This window comes from Miscanthus floridulus, chromosome 4 (genome assembly GCF_019320115.1).
Source record: "Miscanthus floridulus cultivar M001 chromosome 4, ASM1932011v1, whole genome shotgun sequence".
Taxonomy (NCBI): domain Eukaryota; kingdom Viridiplantae; phylum Streptophyta; class Magnoliopsida; order Poales; family Poaceae; genus Miscanthus; species Miscanthus floridulus.
In genome coordinates, this window is record NC_089583.1 from 97,549,181 (window position 1) to 97,569,329 (window position 20,149).

A 20,149-nucleotide genomic window follows, 5' to 3' on the forward strand; every position below is an offset into this window, starting at 1 on the left:
TTGTCGGAGTGGTTGAGCGCCTCGATGGGACGTGCGGAAGTGACATGCTGGTCGTACTCGGTCTTGTGCGTCGTGGGGCTCCAGTACGGCTTGATGCAGGACATGGCGGGCGACGTGCGGGTTGCCGTGTAATGACGTCGTAGGGGGCAGCGGCTATGCCGAGGCCGAGCCATCGCGGGGGGCTCGGTGGTCATGGACCCTCAGGCTGCCGAGCCCGTGAAGCAAACTGTCGAGGTCCTTGGGGGGAGTTATTGGCCTTGGGTACTGATTCCGAGGCTACAGTAGCCCAGATGTGGCTCCCCACGCTGCATTGTCCTCGGTGCAGGAGTTGGCAGCATAGTGAGGCATGGGCGTCACGGTGGTTAGTACAGTGGCGGGTAACCCCTGCCCAGTCCTGCCTCCTGTCCCATCGGCCATTCTGCTGTACTGTGCCGGGCGTGCGGCTGTTGTCAGGGGCAGCAGTTGGCTGAGTTGTCGTGACACGACGTTTTGCCAGAGGGACGGGAGAAGGAAGAGGTGGCGGAGTGCTGCCGAGTCCGCCTTGCGCGAGACAGAGGGTCGGTGGCCCGGCCGAGGCCTTTGACGGGGAATTGGCCGAGGCCCGTGGTGAGGGGCCTCGGGCGAAGCGGAGGGTCGGCCGAGGCTCGCGGCGATGGGGCCTCGGGCGAGTCGGACAATCGGCCGAGGCCAGCAGCGTTTAGCTAGTTTCGATCTTTACGAAGTCTAAGCAGTCGTTTTTTGGATCTTGCTTAGGGTACCCCTTCTCACGGTATCCGACAATAAGCACACTTAAACTCGCGCAGATGCTAGTGGGAAGCAAAAAAGAATCACTTCTCCAATTACACTAGAAAATTAAAAACACATTGTGGTTCTTGTGCTTGAAGAGAATGGGTAAGGTAGAGGGAGGCCTGGTGCTCTATGGAGATGGGAGCCCGACAGGTGAGGATAGGGTGGTTAGGGAGCAAACAGATCGATTTCTAGAAGCGGCTGAAAATCGTTTATAGAATTTTGCAAATTGGTCCAAAAATATGGAGTCACAACCACCAGTTTTATAGAATTTTTGCAAGCCCCAAGAGAAGTCAACCAGCCAACCACCTATGAGTCAGCAAGTCACAAGTCATAGGATTTCCCTTCACCTGTAAGAGAGGGGTAAGGCAAGGTGATCCACTCTTCCTCCTTTTTGTTTTAACAACTGACCTGCTTCAGTCCATAATCAATAAAGCCTGGCAGCTGGGTGTTTTGTCTCATCCTCTTAGTGATGACTTTGGTGGAGAATATCCAATACTACAATATGCAGATGACGCTTTACTGATTCTACCAGCAAAAGCAAGACTGTTATTCAACCTAAAAGGCATCCTAAGAGCATTCTCTTACTCCACAGGCTTGCACGTGAATTTTAACACACTACTAGAGAACAGACTTTAGAACGATGTCTTAATTTAGCATTAGCCTCGGCATTTTTTGCCCCCGAGACTAAAGGACCATTAGTCCCGGCTAAATGTTCCTTTATTCCCGGTTGGAGCCACCAACCAGGACTAAATGTTCCTTTATTCCCGGTTGGAGCCACCAACCGGGACTAAAAAGTCCTCCAACCTTTAGTCCCGGTTGGTAATACCAACCCAGACTAAAGGTAGACCCTTTAGTCCCGGTTGGTAACACCAACCCGGACTAAAGGACCCTTTAGTCCCGGTTGGTAACACCAACCGGGACTAAAGGTCCTCCGATGGGTTAGTTCAAAAGGAAAGCATCCCATCCATTGTAAGATGTGTTGTGTAGGTGGGGTGGTAAGCTCCGCGCGAGGCAGTGCATGAGGTCTTAGGTTCGAATCTCAGGGGGCGCAGCGGTGGGAGGCATTATTTTTTTTTAAAGCCGGGAGGATCTTTAGTCCCGGTTGTGGCAAACCGGGACTAAAGAACAACACTTTAGTCTCGGATCGCTAGTCCCGGTTGGGAAACCGGGACTAAAACCAGTTTCCAACCGGGACAAGATATCAAATCTGTAGTAGTGACAAATCCTTCCTGATGCCAATCAATGTTGATGAGAACAAGACTAAACATCTGGCACTACCTTTGGGTGCAATATTGGAACAATGACTTTCACTTAGGCCCTGTTTGGATCCACCCAACTAAAATTTAGCTAACTAAACTTTAGTGCTTTTTTTTAGCTAGCTAAAGGATAACCAGGTAAATTTTAGTTAGGAATGTTTGGATTCACCAGCTAAATGATAGCTGAAGAGTTATTTGTCTATCCTACCCCTCCCTCCCACCTCTCATTAACCTTCTCTCTTTATTCCTCATGCCCGACGCCTCCACCAACGGGCGGGCGGAGCAGCAAGGCCCCCAGCGTGGCGGCTCGTGGCAGGCGGGCAAAGCAGCATGGGCCCCCGGTGCGGTGGATTGTGGCGGTGGGCGGAGCAACAGTGGCCCTCGGCGTGACGGCATTTGGTGGGCGGGTGGAGCAGCAGGGACCCCCGGCATGGCGGCTCACGGCTGTTAGGCAAAGCAGCAGGGCCCAGCACGGCGATCGGGCAGTCGCGCAGGGAATTTTTAGAGGAATGTGGGAGGGGTATTTTGGTCTTTTGTGGTTTAGGTGGCCTGTTTGGATCCATACCAGCTAAATTTAGGGCTTGTTTGGGACAGCTCCACCAACTCAAAAAGTGAATCTGGATCTAGGATTCACCTGGATCGACCATAGAGCAGCTCCTTAGGATTCACCTAGATCCACCATGGAGCTAGTGGAGCTTGAAGTGTTTGGTACAGCTCCACATCTATCTCTATCTCACTTCCATCTAGGTCCTACGCATCAGGGGGCAAAATGGAAAAAAAATCCAGAGCCTTTCTTCTTCCTCGGGCTCGGGCGCGCGGGGGGAAATCCTAGCAGCCAGGCGCATGGCCGGCTAGGGGGCGCGGCAGTCGGCCTCGGCGGGCGACCTCGGCTCGGAAACGATGGTCTTTCCTCTTCCCCGACGCGTGCAGGAGGAGGAGGGCGGGCGCACGTCAGTGGAGCTCTGACGGCTTCCACTGCCACGGGGAGGGTGGGCAGGCAGGCGGGGCGTGACTGTCGGCTCCCACGGTCGGAGGCACGGGGCGGCATAGCCATTGCTGCCTCTCGCGAGGAGCTCGTGCGGGGCCGGCACGGCCAGAGCTCGCGTAGCCGATGTGGCCATGGCTGCCTCCGCGAGGACCTCCGGGGAGCGCGCAGAGCCGGCCGCGTGGCGGCGCGGGGAGCGCGTGGGTCCACTACGGCAACGCGGCCGGCAAGGGGGTGGCGCGTGGCCAGCGTGGGTAGATAGGCTCGCCGGCATTGTCTTTGCGACGACGAGTTCGGGGCGTGTTCGCAACGAAGATGCGAGAGGAGAAAGAAAAGAACATAACGGTTCGCAACCAAATGTGTGTAACGAGTGGCATGGTGGGTAATTTTCACCAACTACACTAAACTTGGATTTGGTGGAACACCCCTCGAGGAGATCCACCAATTTGGAGAATCTAGACGCAGATCCACCAAATTGGTGGAGCAGATCCACTAGTGGAGCTGGTGGAGCTAGAGCTGTTTGGATAAAAAATTTAGATCTGGATCTGAATTCATGGATCTAGAGCTGGTGGACCTGTCCCAAACAGGCCCTTAGCCAGCTAAAGTTAAGCTGGTGGATCCAAACAGAGTCTTATTTGGGTCTGCCTCGGCACCACCAAACCCAACATCTAAGACTTCAGCCCACTCCTCACTAGAATTGGGAGAAGACTTGGAGGAATTAGCAATCTTCTTTCTTACCATGGGAGGCTCATCCTAGTTAACTCTGCAGCTCTCCTGACTTTTTACTTGTGTTGCTTGAAGATACCCCCATAGATTATCAAGCAATTGGATAGATATAGAAAACATTGTCTTTGGAGTGGTGATGACATCAACAGAAAAGGTTGCTGTCTTGCTGCATGGGAAGCAACATGCATACCTAAAGAGGAAGGTGGCCTTGGAATCATAAACATGAAAATCCAGAACTCAACACTTCTCATAAAGTTTCTAGACAAATTCTACAATCATGCCAACATTCCATGGGTGAACCTAACCTGGTCTAAGCTCTACAAGAACAACCAAACCCAACCATATGAAGTCCAATGGGCTCCTTTTGGTGGAAGGATGTGATTAAATTGGTAGAAATTTCACCACCGGCGGTCCAAACAAAGGCAACTCAATCCTATTTTGGCATGATAACTGGATAAACCCCTCCCATCCAGATCCTTTCCATAGCTTTTTCTTTTGCTAGCAAACCTAAATGTTCTGGGACAACCAAGTGACCAGATTATTCAATTTGCCTTTATCGGCTCAGGCTTCAGATCAACTAGTGGAGATTCAAACCATCTTAGAAGAAAGAGAATGGGAGATAGACTTCGAAGATAGTTGGAAATATAGCTGGAATTCACAAAACTACTCCACCAAAAAGGCTTATGCACTTCCACAAGGACAAATTGAAGCTTCACCACTGTGCTCTTGGCTCTAGTCCACTCGCAACCTTGGCAAACATATTTTTTTCTTCTGGTTGTTGCTCAGAGACAGATTGAACACAAGGAATTTACTCAAAAGAAAGAATAATTTTCTGGAGGATTACAACCATGTGCTTTGCAATACACAATGTGAGGAGACAAGTTTCGCCTCTTTTTTGAATGCCCTTTCAGCTCTGCCTGTTGGAACTCCCTTGCAATTTATTGGAATTTGAACCTGCAACCTTTAGATATGGTGATTAGAGCTAGAAATGCTTTTGGTAACCTTATTTGCAGAGAACTGGTAATAACAGCGTGTTGGATCATATGGAAAACAAGGATTGGAATCATTTTCGATGGTGAATATTGCAACCTCAGTAAATGGAAGCTTGATTTCAAAGAGGAGCTTGCTTTGGTTTGCATCAAAGCCAAGCGTGTTAGGAAAATAGAACTTAAACCGTGGTGTGAGAATTTCACTTAGCTGCTTCTTTTCCTTTTTGTTTTGGAGCTTTGAAAGATCTATAACTTGTACATATCCTTTCTTTATATATAAAAAAAATAGGTAGGGGACTCCCCTGCTAATGGTTAAAAAAACAAGTCACATGATTTTCGAGCGAAATACGCACATGCACGTGCGACCACAGCGGAATAGGGGATCAAGCGAAATACGCATGTGCACGTGCGACCACAGCGGAATAGGGGATCAAATTCAGGACTTCTAGCCTTGTGCATTGCTTCCTTACTACTTTAGTTTCCTTACTACTATACCTTAAAGTCACTTGTGGTCAAGTGGCCCAAACAATCTGTTTGTATTCACTTTAACAAATATGTAATGCCTATTATGAGATCCTAAACAAATTCAAATGATAATTGTTTTAACTAATTAGTTTTAGATCTCTTTAAATACTATAACTTTGATTTAGGTATTTTCTCCATCTGAGGTCATTTGAAAAATTCAAAACAAAACTAATTTCAAAATCTGAAAAACTTAAAATAGAATTTCCAGGCACTAAATGAATTCAAATGAGAAAGTTATCAATTACAAAGTTAAAGAACTCTTCTAGTACAACAACTTTGGTATAGGTCGTTCTCCATCTTAGATCACTTTTTGAATTTTAAAAATTGAATTTCAATTTATGAAAACATAAAAACAAACTTGGGGTCTTAAATGATTTCAGGTGAAAATATCATCAACTACAAAGTTGCATATCCCATCGAGGACTAAAACTTTAACATAAATTTTATTTTCAACCAACTTTATTTGGAAAACACATAAATTTTGCTATGCTAGGGGCGCACCAAATTGCCAACCACCTCTAGAATTCTAGAGACGAGTGGAATTTCCGGCCGTCTTTAGAAATTTTGCCCCATTTCTAGAGGCAGATGAATAGCTTGCTTTGCTACATAAAAATAGAGATTATTTCTATAGGCAGTTTCAGCCACCTCTAAAAAAGATTTTTAGAGGCGGGCCAGCTAGGAACTCATTTTTAAAGGCAGTTATGTTAGAACCTCGTCTGCCAAAAAAATAAAAACGTTTGTATTAAATAGTTTTTTTAGTAGTGTTGTTTATTTGCAAACTTTGAGGGGTCTATGATTTTTCCTTCTACACTCTCAGTCCTTAAAAGAATGAACTTCTAGTTATAATGCTAAGTCAAACCATCTTAAGTTAACCTAAAATTTGTTAAAAATACTAATACTTATTTCCTCTGTTCCAAATTATAAGATGTCTTTGGCTTTTGTAGACTCGTAGCTTTTGCTATGCACTTAGAGATACACTATGTCTAGATACGTAATAAAACAATGTATCTAAAAAGCCAAAACGTCTTATAATTTGGAACGAATGAAGTATAATATAATATATATTACCATTACATTTATCATGGAACATATTTTCATAACATACCTACTTCCAATCATACCTATTAATACTATTTTTACAATAAATTTACTTATAATCTTAAAATGGTTCAACTTATATTCGATCTATAATTACATTCTTTTAGACCGAACGAGTCCCTACTATTTCATTAAACAAGACGAGTTCAGAACTTCAGATAGAAACGAAACAAGAATCTAGTCACCACGATTGCAAACATGGGTGAGATTTGTGATATACTCCGTTCTTCATTTCATACAATTCCCTATGATTCTAGTACAACCTTAACAAAAAAAAATTATATACATCATCAGAGCTATTAAGTCATACACAAACAGCTAGCCGCTGGTTGCATGGTGCCATGACGCTGACAGTGTGGCATGGCCTGACCATGGAGCTCAAGAACGCTCTCACAACCTCTTCAGAGGCATCTCTCCTAAGCAAACACATTACGTACTCCATCACCGCTGCGTCACAGGGCAGCGTGATCTTGCCATCGTCGCTCGCGAACCCAAACTCTTCTTGCGACAGCATTAGGAGCTCGCAGAAGACCACCGTGCCGAGGTACGCTAGCGGGACCTCGAACCGCTGCCCGTCAGCCGAGTACACAACGCAGTGTCCTTTGCCAGCCACCGACGTCGAAGTGCTGCACGATCCTTCGCTTTCTTTTGCCGGGATCAGCATGACCCTCTTCCTCGTAAGGGCGGCTATCCTTTGCCACTTCCTTGCCATTTGCGCAAGTCTCTTGGCACTGATCATGGTTGCGGCTCTCCTTTCGTGACTAAAATTCAGAGAACCCTTGTATCAGGTGGTGTTAAGCTAGGCTGATGGACTGCTGAAGAGTTGCTGCTAAGCTGATGCATTTATAGGTGAGTACGAATGGAGAAGAAAGAGCAGAGCATCCTTAGACAAGCCCACGACTTAGAACATGCAGTGCTGCAAGGAGAAAACGGTGTGTGGTACTGATTAGATTGCTCTGAGGCGGGGCCATCTGTTTGGCACTTGTTGGATCCACCACTGGCAATGTCTGAGTGGCTAGGATATCACAATGTGCTACCATACTGCTCTGCCTCATGGGCCATGAAGAGCACATGCAGATGCAGCAGATTGGGTCCAATTTAGCAGTACCAATTCTTGTATGTTCTATCTCAAGATATCTGAAAGTTGCTCGACAGCTTTATCGCCTCTTCGACTTGAGGTCTGCAGCTGGATCAGTAGCACGTCATGTGAGCTCTATTTCACAGCATGCCATTGCCCTCTGATTGAGACACTCAGTCCATGCTTCCATGTCCTCATTTTGCTGTGGGCATCCCTTGTTTTCAGTCTGAATGGAAACAGGAAATCCTCATTAATCTTCTCTGAAATAAACCCAAGCTGATCTGCCGATGTATCTGATGACACAACAAACATGGGGTCATCGTGCCGCTTCCCAGCAACACCGCTCGGCATGGCTCCAATCCAGGCACCGAAAACGCACCACGACCGGCACCCGCATGTGCTAGACACTCGGCCCCATCAGAATCTCATCCAAATCGTGCTCGCAGACGCGTCTTGCAACATCGCACTCACCGTGCTCATGGCCTTCCTCCCTTGCCCAACCATTTCGCTCCAGCAGTCGAGTGAGCTATATATTCAGCGTCAGGTGGCCTCTGAACACCATCACTTGCAGCTTCAGTTGGTCTCAGAGCCAGTTAAGTACCATTCCACCTTAATCGGTCCGTAATCCATGAAGGCGACATGGAGCGTGGTTCCGACAAACCACCGTTCTTCGATGGAACAAATTACCCCTATTAGAAGATTCGCATGTCAGCACATCTTCAGGGGATTGATTGGAAAGTTTGGGAGATTTGTGACAATGCTAACTACGTTGTGCTTGATGCTCGCAACACTCAGGATCAAATTGATCAACACAATGCAAATAGCAAGGCTCGTAGTGTTCTCTTTTCGAGTCTTTCGCTTTCTGAGTTTGAGAGAGTCTCCGATTGTACGACTGCTCGAGAGATCTGGGTGAGGCTTCAGAGCTATCACGAGGGAACCGCATAGGTCAAAACTAGACTCTTTGAGACATACAAGCGAGAGTATGAGAACTTCTCTCAGTTGGATGGAGAGTCTATTGATGCCATGTTCTCTCGCTTTCTGACGATTGTGAACAAGATGCGGGCAAACAAGCCGCAGTTACCTTATGATGATCATGAGAGGGCACTCAAGTTACTATATGCCCTAGATCGAAAGGTTTGGGATGTGAAGGTGTCCGCTATTATTGAGTCCGCGAACTACGACATCCTCACCGTGGATGAGCTTTTCAGCAAGCTCAAGTCCACCGAGATTGATTATCAGACCCAAGCCAAGATCAAGAACCCCCTCTGCACCGACTATGGCTTTGTTCTCAGGTAACGGCTCAAGTTCTTTAGCTAACCCTTCACAGATGTCGTTTGCCTTGTCTTCTTTGGTGTCTGTCGCAGAGGAGCAGTTGGAGGCCCTTGGGGACGACGAGCTGGCACTGATCATCAGCCGGTTCTCGCAGTTTTACAACAACAGCTTGAATCGATGGCGCAGTGGTGGTCCAAAGAAAGGATGCTGATGGGAACGGGGATCCCGATCTTCCGCCAGGTGATGATAACTATCGTTTTGGTGGAGCACAACACACCGATCCTGGCTTCATATCCAAAGACCCGAACCCTGTAATCTTAGCACCACGACTCCTCAGGTTATCAATCGTATCACCAAGCCGGTTGACCTCGTCAAGAAGGCTAATCCCTGCCTATGAAATGAAGAACATAAGCAAGAACTCAAAAAAACGCAGCTCAAGATTTGGGACAAATTGCAGATGAAAGATTAAGCACATGAGTTGGGGTTCCACAAACCGATAGACGGCGACTGTCAATGACAGAATGATCTAAGCAAAACCCCAAAACCTAACGACAACGACGACGTATGATTATAATGGTCTTAGGGTCATCACCTACCCTGGATGCGCCCCCATAACGGGCTCAAAGACGATACACGCCCATTGGATCAAATACTGGTAACGCAACACCCTGATAGATTCTAGACACTGACTTGTTTTGACAATTCCCGTTGATTCTGAAGGGATTTTGATGTGGGACCACTTCCATTGGTTTCCTTATGAAATTATCTTTCCATCCATATGTGGATGTCAAAAATAGAGTCCAGACGCGTCCTGGGTGACCAATTTATGGCAGACTAGTCTTGGAGACCGAGGCATACTTGAATTCATGTTGAACCGGCCCTCCGGCTTATGTTAGACGTCCTTGCTGGTCATCTTTGCCTCCATCTCCAAGTTCCTCATGACTCTCTCCAATGTTCCTAAGAAATATAACATCATTAGGTAGTAGTCTATTCTCAAAAGTATGAAAATAATCACTTAAGAACGAGCTCACCTCTAAATTTAGCTGGCGCATTCGAGCTCGGGTCATTGGACCTTGCTTATTGTTTGTAGGATCAGCAAGTAAATCCGAAGGAGTGATGTCCTCATAAGATGCTATGGCTATGGAGACCCCAACGACTTCGTCACCCACTACCCCAAGAAGAACAAGCACTCCTCTGAAAAGTACGACTCTAGCAAGCGCAAGGACAAACGCAAGTACACCTTCAACAAGCACAAGTCAAAGGGAGGATTCAACATGGAGGTTCTCAAGAAGATGTACCTCAAGAAGGCCATGGCCCAGGAGCGTGCCTTCCTCACCTCCCTCAATGACCTCGACAACGACACCTATGACAATCACTCTTCTTCCCCCTCGAGCGACGATGAGTCCTGAGAGGTAAGCGCAAGGACAAGCTGACCGGGCTCTGCTTCGTCGTCAGTTCCACCCACAGAGGGTTTTGCACCATGGAGATCGATGCCGAGGTGAAGGCTAGCAAGGACATGGTTCCCGTCGACGATGACACTACTGAGGTAACCCCTTCCATCGATGCTCTTGTTGCTGAACTTGAAACCATGAACGACACCTTGTTTAGCCAAGATAAGCTGCTGAAGCGTGCTGCCCGTGAGAGGAAAGAGTTTAAGGAGAAGCTAGAAATTATGCTGAAGGAGCTTGAGGAAGCTAAGAAACTCGCTGTAGTAGTGTCTGACGAGGTTCGGTGCGATGAGTGTGTTGTTCACATGTCCAACCTTACCGATTTGCAATCAAAATATGTTGCTTTGTTTGATGAGAATGATGAGTTGTAGTCTAGAAAATATAACATCATTAGGTAGTAGTTTATTCTCAAAAGTATGAAAAGAATTGCTTAAGAACGAGCTCGCCTCTAAATTTAGCTGGCACATTCAAGCTCGGGTTATTGGACCTTGCTTATTGTTTGGAGGATCAGCGGGTGCATCCGAAGGAATGATGTCCTCATCTTCCTCCCCCTCTTGAAACAGAGTCATCCTCGACTCAAGTTTATCTTCTCCCGAGTAAGGCTTCAAATCTGAAATGTTAAAAGTGGGGACTAACCCCGAACTCGGGTGATAACTCAAGTTTGTATGCATTATCATTTATTTTCTTAATTATCTTATAAGGACCAGTAGCTCTGGCATTAATTTAGACTTACGCAGCTCTAGAAATCTATCTTTTCTCAAATGTAACCAAACTAAATCACTCGGTTCAAGTTTTACTTCTTTTGTACCTTCACTATCAGCAATTCTATACTTCTCATTCATCTTTTCAATATTTGCTTTTGTTGTTTCATGTAACTTTCGAATAAACTCAGCACGCTCTCTAGCATCATTATGTATTCTCTCAGTGGTAGGTAAAGGCAAAAGATCAATAGGAGCACAGGGGTTAAAGCCATACACTACCTGGAAGAGACTTACCTTGGTTGTAAAGTGTTCTGCCCTGTTATATGCAAACTCCACGTGCGACAAACACTCTTCCCACATCTTCAAATTGCACTTTAAAATTGCTCTCAACATGGTGGATTATGTGCAATTCACTATCTTAGTTTGCCCATCAGTTTGGGGATGACAAGTTATACAAAACAGCAGCTTTGTCCCCTAATTTATTTCACAAAGTGCACCATAAGTGACTCAAGAATTTTGCATTGTAATCTAAAACAATAGTAGAAGGCATACTATGCAAGCGAACGATTTTTTGAAAGAACAGGTCAGCAATATGAACAACATCATCGCTTTTATGATAAGGAATAAAATGTGTCATCTTAGAAAAACGATCAACTACCACAAAAATACTATCCCTACCCCTCTTAGTCCTTGGCGATCCCAAAACAAAATCCATAGAAATCTCAGCCCAAGGAATAGAAGGAATGGAAAGAGGCATGTACAAACCATGTGGGTTCAACCGTGACTTAGCTTTTTGACATGTGGCACACTGAGCCACAAACCGCTCTACATCTCACCTCATCCGTGACCAAAAGAAGTGTGTGGCAAGCACCTCTTCTATCTTCTTGGCACCAAAATGGCCTATCAATCTGCCTTCATGTGCCTTCTACAACAACGAACGGAACCAACTGAAATACATAGGCGGTTAGCTCGAAACAAAAAACCATCAGGTATCATAAATTTATTCCATGTTCGTCCCTCTTTACAATTTTCCAAGACATCTTTAAATTCACCATCATTTACATATTGCTCTTTAATTGTTTCAAGTCCAAACATATGACAATCAAGTTGGGACAACATAGTATATCGTCTATACAAAGCATCAGCAATAACATTATCCTTCCCTTTCTTGTGTTTAACAATATAAGGAAAAGATTCAATAAATTCAGTCCACTTAGCCTGTCTACGGTTCAATTTATTTTGTGTTCTAATATGTTTTAACGATTCATGATCAAAGTGAATAACAAACTCTTTAGGCCAAAGATAATATTGCCATGTTTCTAATGTTCGAACAAGAGCATATAATTCTTTATCATATGTGGAATAATTAAGAATAGGTCCACTCAATTTCTCACTAAAGTAAGCAACGGGTTTATCATCTTGCATCAAAACGCCACCAATGCCAACTCCGCTAGCTTCACATTCAAGTTCAAAAGTCTTACCAAAATCAGGGAGTTGCAGTAATGGCGCGTGGGTAAGCTTGCCCTTCAAAAGAGCAAAGGATGCCTCTTGTTCCTCTCCCCAATGGAATGCTACACCCTTCTTTGTCAACTCATTCAGTGGGGCTACAATGGTGCCAAAATCCTTCACAAAATGGCGGTAAAATCCTACAAGTCCATGAAAGCTCCACACTTGTGTCACCATTATGGGCGTTGGCCAGCTTCGTATAGCTTGCACCTTGGCATCATCTACCTCAATTCCCTACGAGGTCACAACATAGCCAAGAAACGATACTCGTTCGGTGCAAAAAGTGAACTTCTCGAGGTTACCAAATAAACATGCAGCCCGCAAAGTATCAAAAACAACACGTAGGTGATCAAGATGTTTAGTTAAAGACTTGCTGTAGATCTAGATATCATCAAAATAAACCACCACAAATTTACCAATGAAAGGACGTAAAACCTTGTTCATTAATCTCATGAAAGTGCTTGGTGCATTAGTTAAACCAAAAGGCGTTACTAGCCACTCATACAAACCGAACTTGGTTTTAAAAGCAGTTTTCCATTCATCGCCTAATTTTATTCTTATTTGGTGGTATCCACTGCTCAAGTCTACCTTTGAAAAAAATTATAGAACCACTTAACTCATCAAGCATGTCGTCTAACCTAGGAATAGGATGATGATACATTATCATGATATTGTCAATGGCTCTATAATCTACGCACATGCGCCAACTGCCATCTTTTTTGGAACCAAAATAACTGGAACAACACAAGGACTAAGGCTCTCACATACATACCCATGGTCTAGAAGGTCTTGGACTTGGCGCTGAATCTCCTTAGTCTCCTCAGGGGTTGGCTCTATAGGCAGCTCGGTTTGGTAAGCTCGCTCTAGGAATCAAGTCAATCTGATGCTTGATCCCTCAAGTGGGTGGAAGTCCTAGAGGTATCTTAGTGGGAAACACGTCACTATATTCCTACAAAAGGTTAGTGACAGAGGATGGCAAAGTGCTAGAAATATCATCCATGGAAAATAAAGCATCTTTACAAATCAAAGTATAGCACACATCTTTAATCTCTGCTAGATCAGATTTATTAGCAAGCATCACATGATTTTTCAATTTAATTACTAACTGTTTTGTAGAGTTAGCATCAACTTGTGTATTTGCACTAGCAAGTCTCTCTTTATCAGCTTGTACAATTTGAGCAGGGATCATAGGTTGCAAAATAATTTTTTGGCCCTTATGCATAAGTGTATATGTGTTATTTCTACCATGGTGGACAGCATCATTATCAAATTCCCATAGACGTCCAGCAAAAGTGAACAAGCTTGTATAGGTACCACTTCATAATTCGCAAAATCAGAATAGAGACCAAGGAAAAATGCACCCGGGCTGTTTGTGTTACCTTGGCCTTACCGGAGTCGTTGAGCCATTGAATATGATACAGATGCTTTATGAGGACGCGTGGTCAATTCAAGCTTTGTTGACCAAATCAGAACTCACCAAGTTGTTGTAGCTGCCTACATCGATGATGACCCATGCACGTCGATCTTTAATCACAAATCAAATCTGGAACAAATTATGGCGCTTGTAGCCCCTTTGCCTCCTCCATCTGTGTACTGAGGACTCGTTGCATAATAAAAATTTGCTAGTTGTCTGCATCTTCAGGAGCTCACAAAAACTCCCATTTGATCTTCATTTGAAGTAGGTTCATCTTCAATGTCTTTCTCCTACATCAAAAGTGCTAACATAACCTCTATCTTCTATAGCAATGTATGCCCGCTTGCTAGGATATTCCCTTGCCACATGTCCAAGTCCCTGGCAGCGATGGCACTGAATGGCTGAAGAGCATCCGGTGGAAGCCACAGACGAGGCACTCATAGCCGGTTCCTACAAACGAGTCTTACTAGTGGCTGAAGGCGAAGTCGTGGGTGGTGCTGAACGGGTGCTCGCTGGTGTAGTAGACTATATGCTTGCCGATGGTGCTGAAAGAGATGCACCCAATGACTTGTTGGGCGGCGACATGATTGCCTTAGACGTGAAGGAGGTACCATAGTTGCTCCTGCTCCTTTGCAGCGGCTACGGTCGTCCCAACAATTCTCTTTCTGCAAGCATGGCAAGCTGAAAACAACTGGTTGATAGTGTTAAAATCTTTATAATCAACAATATCCTAAATTTCAAGTCTCAAACCACCATAAAAACGACACACTTTATCCTCTGGATCCTCCTTTATCCTACAACGAATCATGCCCTTTTGAAGCTCTGCAAAATATTCTTGAACGAACATATCTCCCTGTTCTAAGTGCTATAATTTTTTACACAAATCTTGTTTATAAAAAACAGGAACAAATCTATCACGCATCCCATGTTTTAAGTCTTCCCATGAATCAGGTTTTTGCTGCAAAGAAGCCCACCAGATTATTGCAAAATCTTTAAATTCACTAGTGGCTTGTCTAACCTTATGGCGATTAGGTACAAGATGGGAAGCAAATTTTTTGTTCTATTGTCATCTCCCAATCTAGGTATTCCTCAGCATCATACTTCCCATGGAAAGGTGGAATGATAAATTTAATTTTAGCATAAGGATCATCATTAACTTGATTGTGCCAGTTCTTATTACCTCCCATACCTATTTTTTCTTGAGGAGTCGTCTTCTACGCATGTGGTTCACGTTGGTCTTAATGTGGTCAGGCAAACCATCGGAACCATAAACAACATCCTCCTCCAATTCTTGAAAACCATCATCGTCATCCTCCTCATCTTTATTATCAGTCGGGCTTGGGAGGATTGGTCTCGAGCTGTTGAATCCTCCCTGTTAGGGTGGAAACTTGCTTGTCCACACTGAATAGAATGATGTAGACCTTTAATTTCTTCCGTTAATGTGCCCATCTGTTGTAGCATGAGATCCTTTAGTTCCTAAAACTGACTAGACAAAATAGGTACATCATCTGGCATGGTTAGATATCAACAAAAACCCTATGAACTATTTCGGTTTAGTTAGTGCAATCACACCCTCACACACATCTTACCAAGTTCTTACCAACGCGAGCAGAGGATGGCAACCAATGGCTTGGTTGTGATACCTATGAGGAAGTGACACCGCGATTGCAAGGTCTTTTCTGTACTGATCTGAAGGATATGTGGATCCTAAAGGCACACAAAGAGAAAAAAAATATGTATATGTGGCACACTAGGTCAAGTAACAGATAGTAATGCTGAATTATAGCCCCAAATACTTGTTCTCGTTGCTGGCCTAACGTGTTCCAAGTACCAGGTATGTGTGTGACAACAAGTATGTAGAAACAAGTATGATGGATAGCAAGAGCAACAGGAACAAAGCACAAGACAACACATGCTAACACGGCTCAATTAGGCCTTCTCTATGTACTCCTCTAGATATTGTTCCTCTTTTGCCCTTCTTGTTTCTCTTTTTTGGGGTTGTCATTGTTTTTTGGGAAACTTTGAACTTTTTCTTTTTCTTTATTTTTTCTTCACTTAGGAGCACACAAGAAGTAACCACAGAAATTTTGAGCTTAAACAAGTGAAAGACATGGCCTGTGGAAAATTCAGAAGATGTGCTCAAAACTGACAAAAAGCTTTCGGGCTCGAAAAGATAATTCTGTGGACCAGTTTTTGGGAAAAATAAATTCACCAAACCCAACAAGGCAGGGGATGAACTGATTCTAGAATTTTTTTTCTAATCAATTTTGATATAAAGAACGTCTCAATCGGAGTTCGTATGCGAAAGTTATGACCAGGTTTAAGAAGTGACTCCAAAATAGAGGACAAAACGGGAACAACGTGCGCAAAATTGGTCACGACAGCTAGGGTTTGATGGAAACGATGGGGCAAAACACACGAACTAGACTCTAACACGACCTAACCAGCAACAAGACCTCGATCAGGATACAAACTCAACACGACAGACTCTAAAACTAAAATATGCAAAGGCTATGGCGCGGAAGGTTCTAGGATAGGAAAAATGAGTAGGCACTGGACTATGTGGCAAATGTGAAACACTTAAAACTAAGAGATAGATATGAACCTAATGGTATACCTTAGCTCTGAATACCACTTGATGGGAATAGGGATCCCGATCTTCCGTCAGGTGATGATAACTATCGTTTTGGTGGAGCACAACACACCAATCCGGCTTCAGATTCAAAGACCCAAACTCTGCAATCTTAGCACCATAACTCCTCAAGTTATCAACCGTTTCACCAAGCTAGTTGACCTCGCAAGAAGGCTAATCCCTATCTGCAAAAGAAAGAACACAAGCAAGAACTCAAAAGAATGCAGCTCAAGATTTGGGATAACTGCAGATGAATGATTAAGCACATGAGTTGTGGTTCCACAAACTGATAGACGGCGATGGTCAATGATAGAATGATCTAAGCAAAACCCCAAAACCTAATGACGGTGGTGCAGTATGATTGTAATGATCTTAGGGTCGTTGCCTACCCTAGATGCGCCCCCCCTAACGGGCTCAAAGACTGATACATGGCCCATTGGACCAAATACGGTAATGCAACACCCTGACAGATTTTGGATGCCGACTTATTTGGATGATTCCTATTGATTCTAAAGGGAATTTTGATGTGGGACCACTTCCATTGATTTCCTTATGAAGTTATGTTTCCATCCATATGTGGATTATCGAAAATGGAGTCTAGACGTATCCTGGGTGACCAGTTTATTACAGACTAGTCCTAGAGGCCGAGGCATACTCGAATTCATGTTGGACTGGCCCTCTAGGCTTATGTTGGACGTCCTTGCTGGTCATCTTTGCCTCCATCTCTTCCTCTAAGTTCCTCATGACCCTCTTCAATGTTCCTAAGAAATATAACATCATTAGGTAGTAGTCTATTCTCAAAAGTATGAAAAGGATCGCTTAAGAATGAGCTCACCTCTAAATTTTGCTGGCGCATTTCGAGCTTAGGTCATTGGACCTTGCTTATTGTTTGGAGGATCAGTGGGTGCATCCGAAGGAGTGATGTCCTCATCAAGTGCTATGGCTATGGAGAGTCCAACCACTTCATCACCCACTACCCCAAGAAGAACAAGCACTCATCCGACCAATATGACTCCAACAAGCGCAAGGACAAGCGCAAGTACACCTCTGACAAGCACAAGTCGAAGGGAGGATTCAACAAGGAGGCTCTCAAGAAGATGCACCTCAAGAATGCCAAGGCCCTGGAGCGTGCCTTCCTCGCCTCCCTTAGCGACCTTGACAACTGACATCCGACGACGATCGTTCTTCTTCCCCCTCGAGCGACAATGGGTCCGAGAGGAAGCACTAAGGACAAGCTGACTAGGGCTCTGCTTCATCGTCAGTTCCACCCACAGAGGGTTTTGCACCATGGCGGTCGATGCTGAGGTGAAGGCTAGCAAGGACATGGTTCCCGTCGATGATGACACTACTGAGGTAACCCCTTTCAGTCGATGCTCTTGTTGCTGAACTTGAAACCATGAATGACACCTTGTTTAGCCAAGATAAGCTGCTAAAGCGTGCTGCCTGTGAGAGGAAAGAGTTTAAGTACAAGCTAGAAATTACTCTGAAGGAGCTTGAGGAAGCTAAGAAGTTTGTTGTAGTAGTGTCTGACGAGGTTGAGTGCGATGAGTGTGCTATTCACAAGCCAACCTTATCGATTTGCAATCAAAGTATGTTGCTTCGCTTGATGAGAATGATGAGTTGAAGTCTAGGTCTGGCTTGTTGGGTGCGTGCAAGTCCTACTCGGGCTTGCAATCTGAGCTAGCAGAGAAGGTTGCTAGGATCTCTTTGCTTGAGAAGGCTAGTTCAGATAGCACTGCTGCTAGGTGTGCATGCAGTGAGGGTTTGGAGCTAGAGCTTGAGCCTTGCAGGCACGACAAGATGAGAACCAAGGAAGACAACACAAACCTCTGGTCCATCTTGAGCTAGGTATCCTGCAGTGAGCCACAGTTGGGCATGATGATGAACCAATTTAGGCAGGGAACTGGTGCATCGGGTGTAGGCTTTGCTGTAGGTGGGAAGGGTGAAAATCTCTATGGCAAGGTTGGAGAATACAGTGGATTGAAACCTAGTGAGAAACCTACCACTTCTCCCAAATTGATCAAGATCACTCCACCTAAGCCTACTTTGCCTACCACCAAAGATGTAGTGTTTGAAGAACCTCCAAATGCTCCACCCCAGAAACAAGTTTGGGTTCTAAAACCTAACCATCTCAAGAACCTACTTGATACTCTACCAAACATCTCCGAGGATCCCCTTCCTAAAGCTAAAAAGCCACCAAGAGTGAACCATACCCACAAGAGAGTAAGCCAACAACCACCCAAGAGAGATGTAAGGTATCACTATGACTACTGCCATAGGGATGGTCATCTTGCTGAGTTTTGCTTTAGGAGGAAGAGAGATGAGCGATGAGAGTACGAGTTGAACAACTAGAACATGTACCACCCGCCCCATGGCGTACATGTGCTGCCCGTTCAAAGGCATGGTGCTAGGCCTAGAGGTGCAATGCCTCAAGGTGCTAGGCCTCAGGTTGTGAGACCATGCGGTGGTCATGCCCAGTGTGGTTCAGGTAGTGATCAATATGACTTTGGACCTCGCGGCAGTGGTTTTCAGTCCTACAGCACTAGCGGACCATGTTTTCCCCCACGTGGTGTTCACTTTCCTCAAATGGGACACATTGTGTTTGGTGTTTTCCTAACAGTTTTCTAGGGCAAATGAGCCAACACTGGTATCCTTCATAGTTTACTAACCCTAGTGTTGCGCCATTTGCTCATGTCATGCCCTTCTATTGATATAGGACAGAGGCCTGGAGAACACGTGGCTCATTTATTCCGGCGATTCGCGCCACATGACCAGAAGTTCAAAATGGTTCTCCAACCTTGACCCCATGCAATGTAAGGAGTACATCACATTTGGGGACAATAGCAAAGGTAAGGTGCTTTCTCGTGGGACCATTCGGGTCAACGAGAGTTTTGTCTTGAAGGATGTTGCTTTGGTTTTGAATTTGAATTTCAATTTGCTTTTAGTTTCACAACTCCTTCAGGATGGCTTTGAAGTGCACTTTAAGACTGGCTTGTCTCGAGTTCTTGATCCTCAGGGAAATCTTGTTTGCCAGATTGCCCCTTTTGATTGTGTCTTTCGAGCTAATTTTTCTCACTATTTTGGATCTTCTCGATGTTTGGTGGTTGGATCCTCCTCTAGCTTTGGAAGTGGCATAGGAGACTGGGTCATTTGAGTTTTGACTTACTAGCTAGGTTGAGCTCACTTGATCTAATCCAAGGATTGCGCAAGTTGAAATTTGAGAAGGATTTGGTTTGTCACCCATGTCATCACAGGAGATGGTTGCCGCTTCTCACCCACCTGTGAACCAAGTCATGACCAAGGAACCCAGCGAGCTACTTCACATGGACATAGTTGGTCTAGCTCGGATTCGATCAGATGGTGGGAAGTAGTACGTTCTAGTGATTGTGGATGACTTTTCTCGCTACTCTTGGATGTTTTTCATGGAGAGTAAGGATGAGGCTTTTTCACATGCTCAGGATTTGATTTTTCGGTTGCAAAATGAGTTCCCTAAGAATGCCATGAGAGCGATTCGTAGTGACAATGGCACAAAATTCAAGAATACTCATTTTGAAACTTTTTGTGCTTCTTTGGGCCTCGAGCATCAGTTTTCCTCTCCATATGTCCCCCAGCAGAATGGCATTGTTGAGCGCAAGAATCAGACCCTTGTTGAGATGGCTAGGACTGATGCTCGATGAGCACAGGACTCCTAGGAGATATTGGGTCCGAAGAGATCAACACCACGTGCCAT

General features: G+C 44.9%; 1 protein-coding gene and 1 pseudogene across 1 annotated transcript; one reads left to right on the top strand and one right to left on the bottom strand.

Annotated features, from left to right (window-relative positions):
- Positions 1 to 6,672: 6,672 nt before the first annotated feature.
- LOC136548878 (auxin-responsive protein SAUR36-like) lies at positions 6,673 to 7,080 on the bottom strand. Its single transcript, XM_066540250.1, has one exon. It carries the CDS (start codon positions 7,078 to 7,080, stop codon positions 6,673 to 6,675), a length of 408 nt encoding a protein of 135 aa, XP_066396347.1.
- A 147-nt stretch (positions 7,081 to 7,227) lies between these two features.
- Positions 7,228 to 19,573, top strand: LOC136548879 (uncharacterized; annotated as a pseudogene).
- Positions 19,574 to 20,149: the final 576 nt, after the last annotated feature.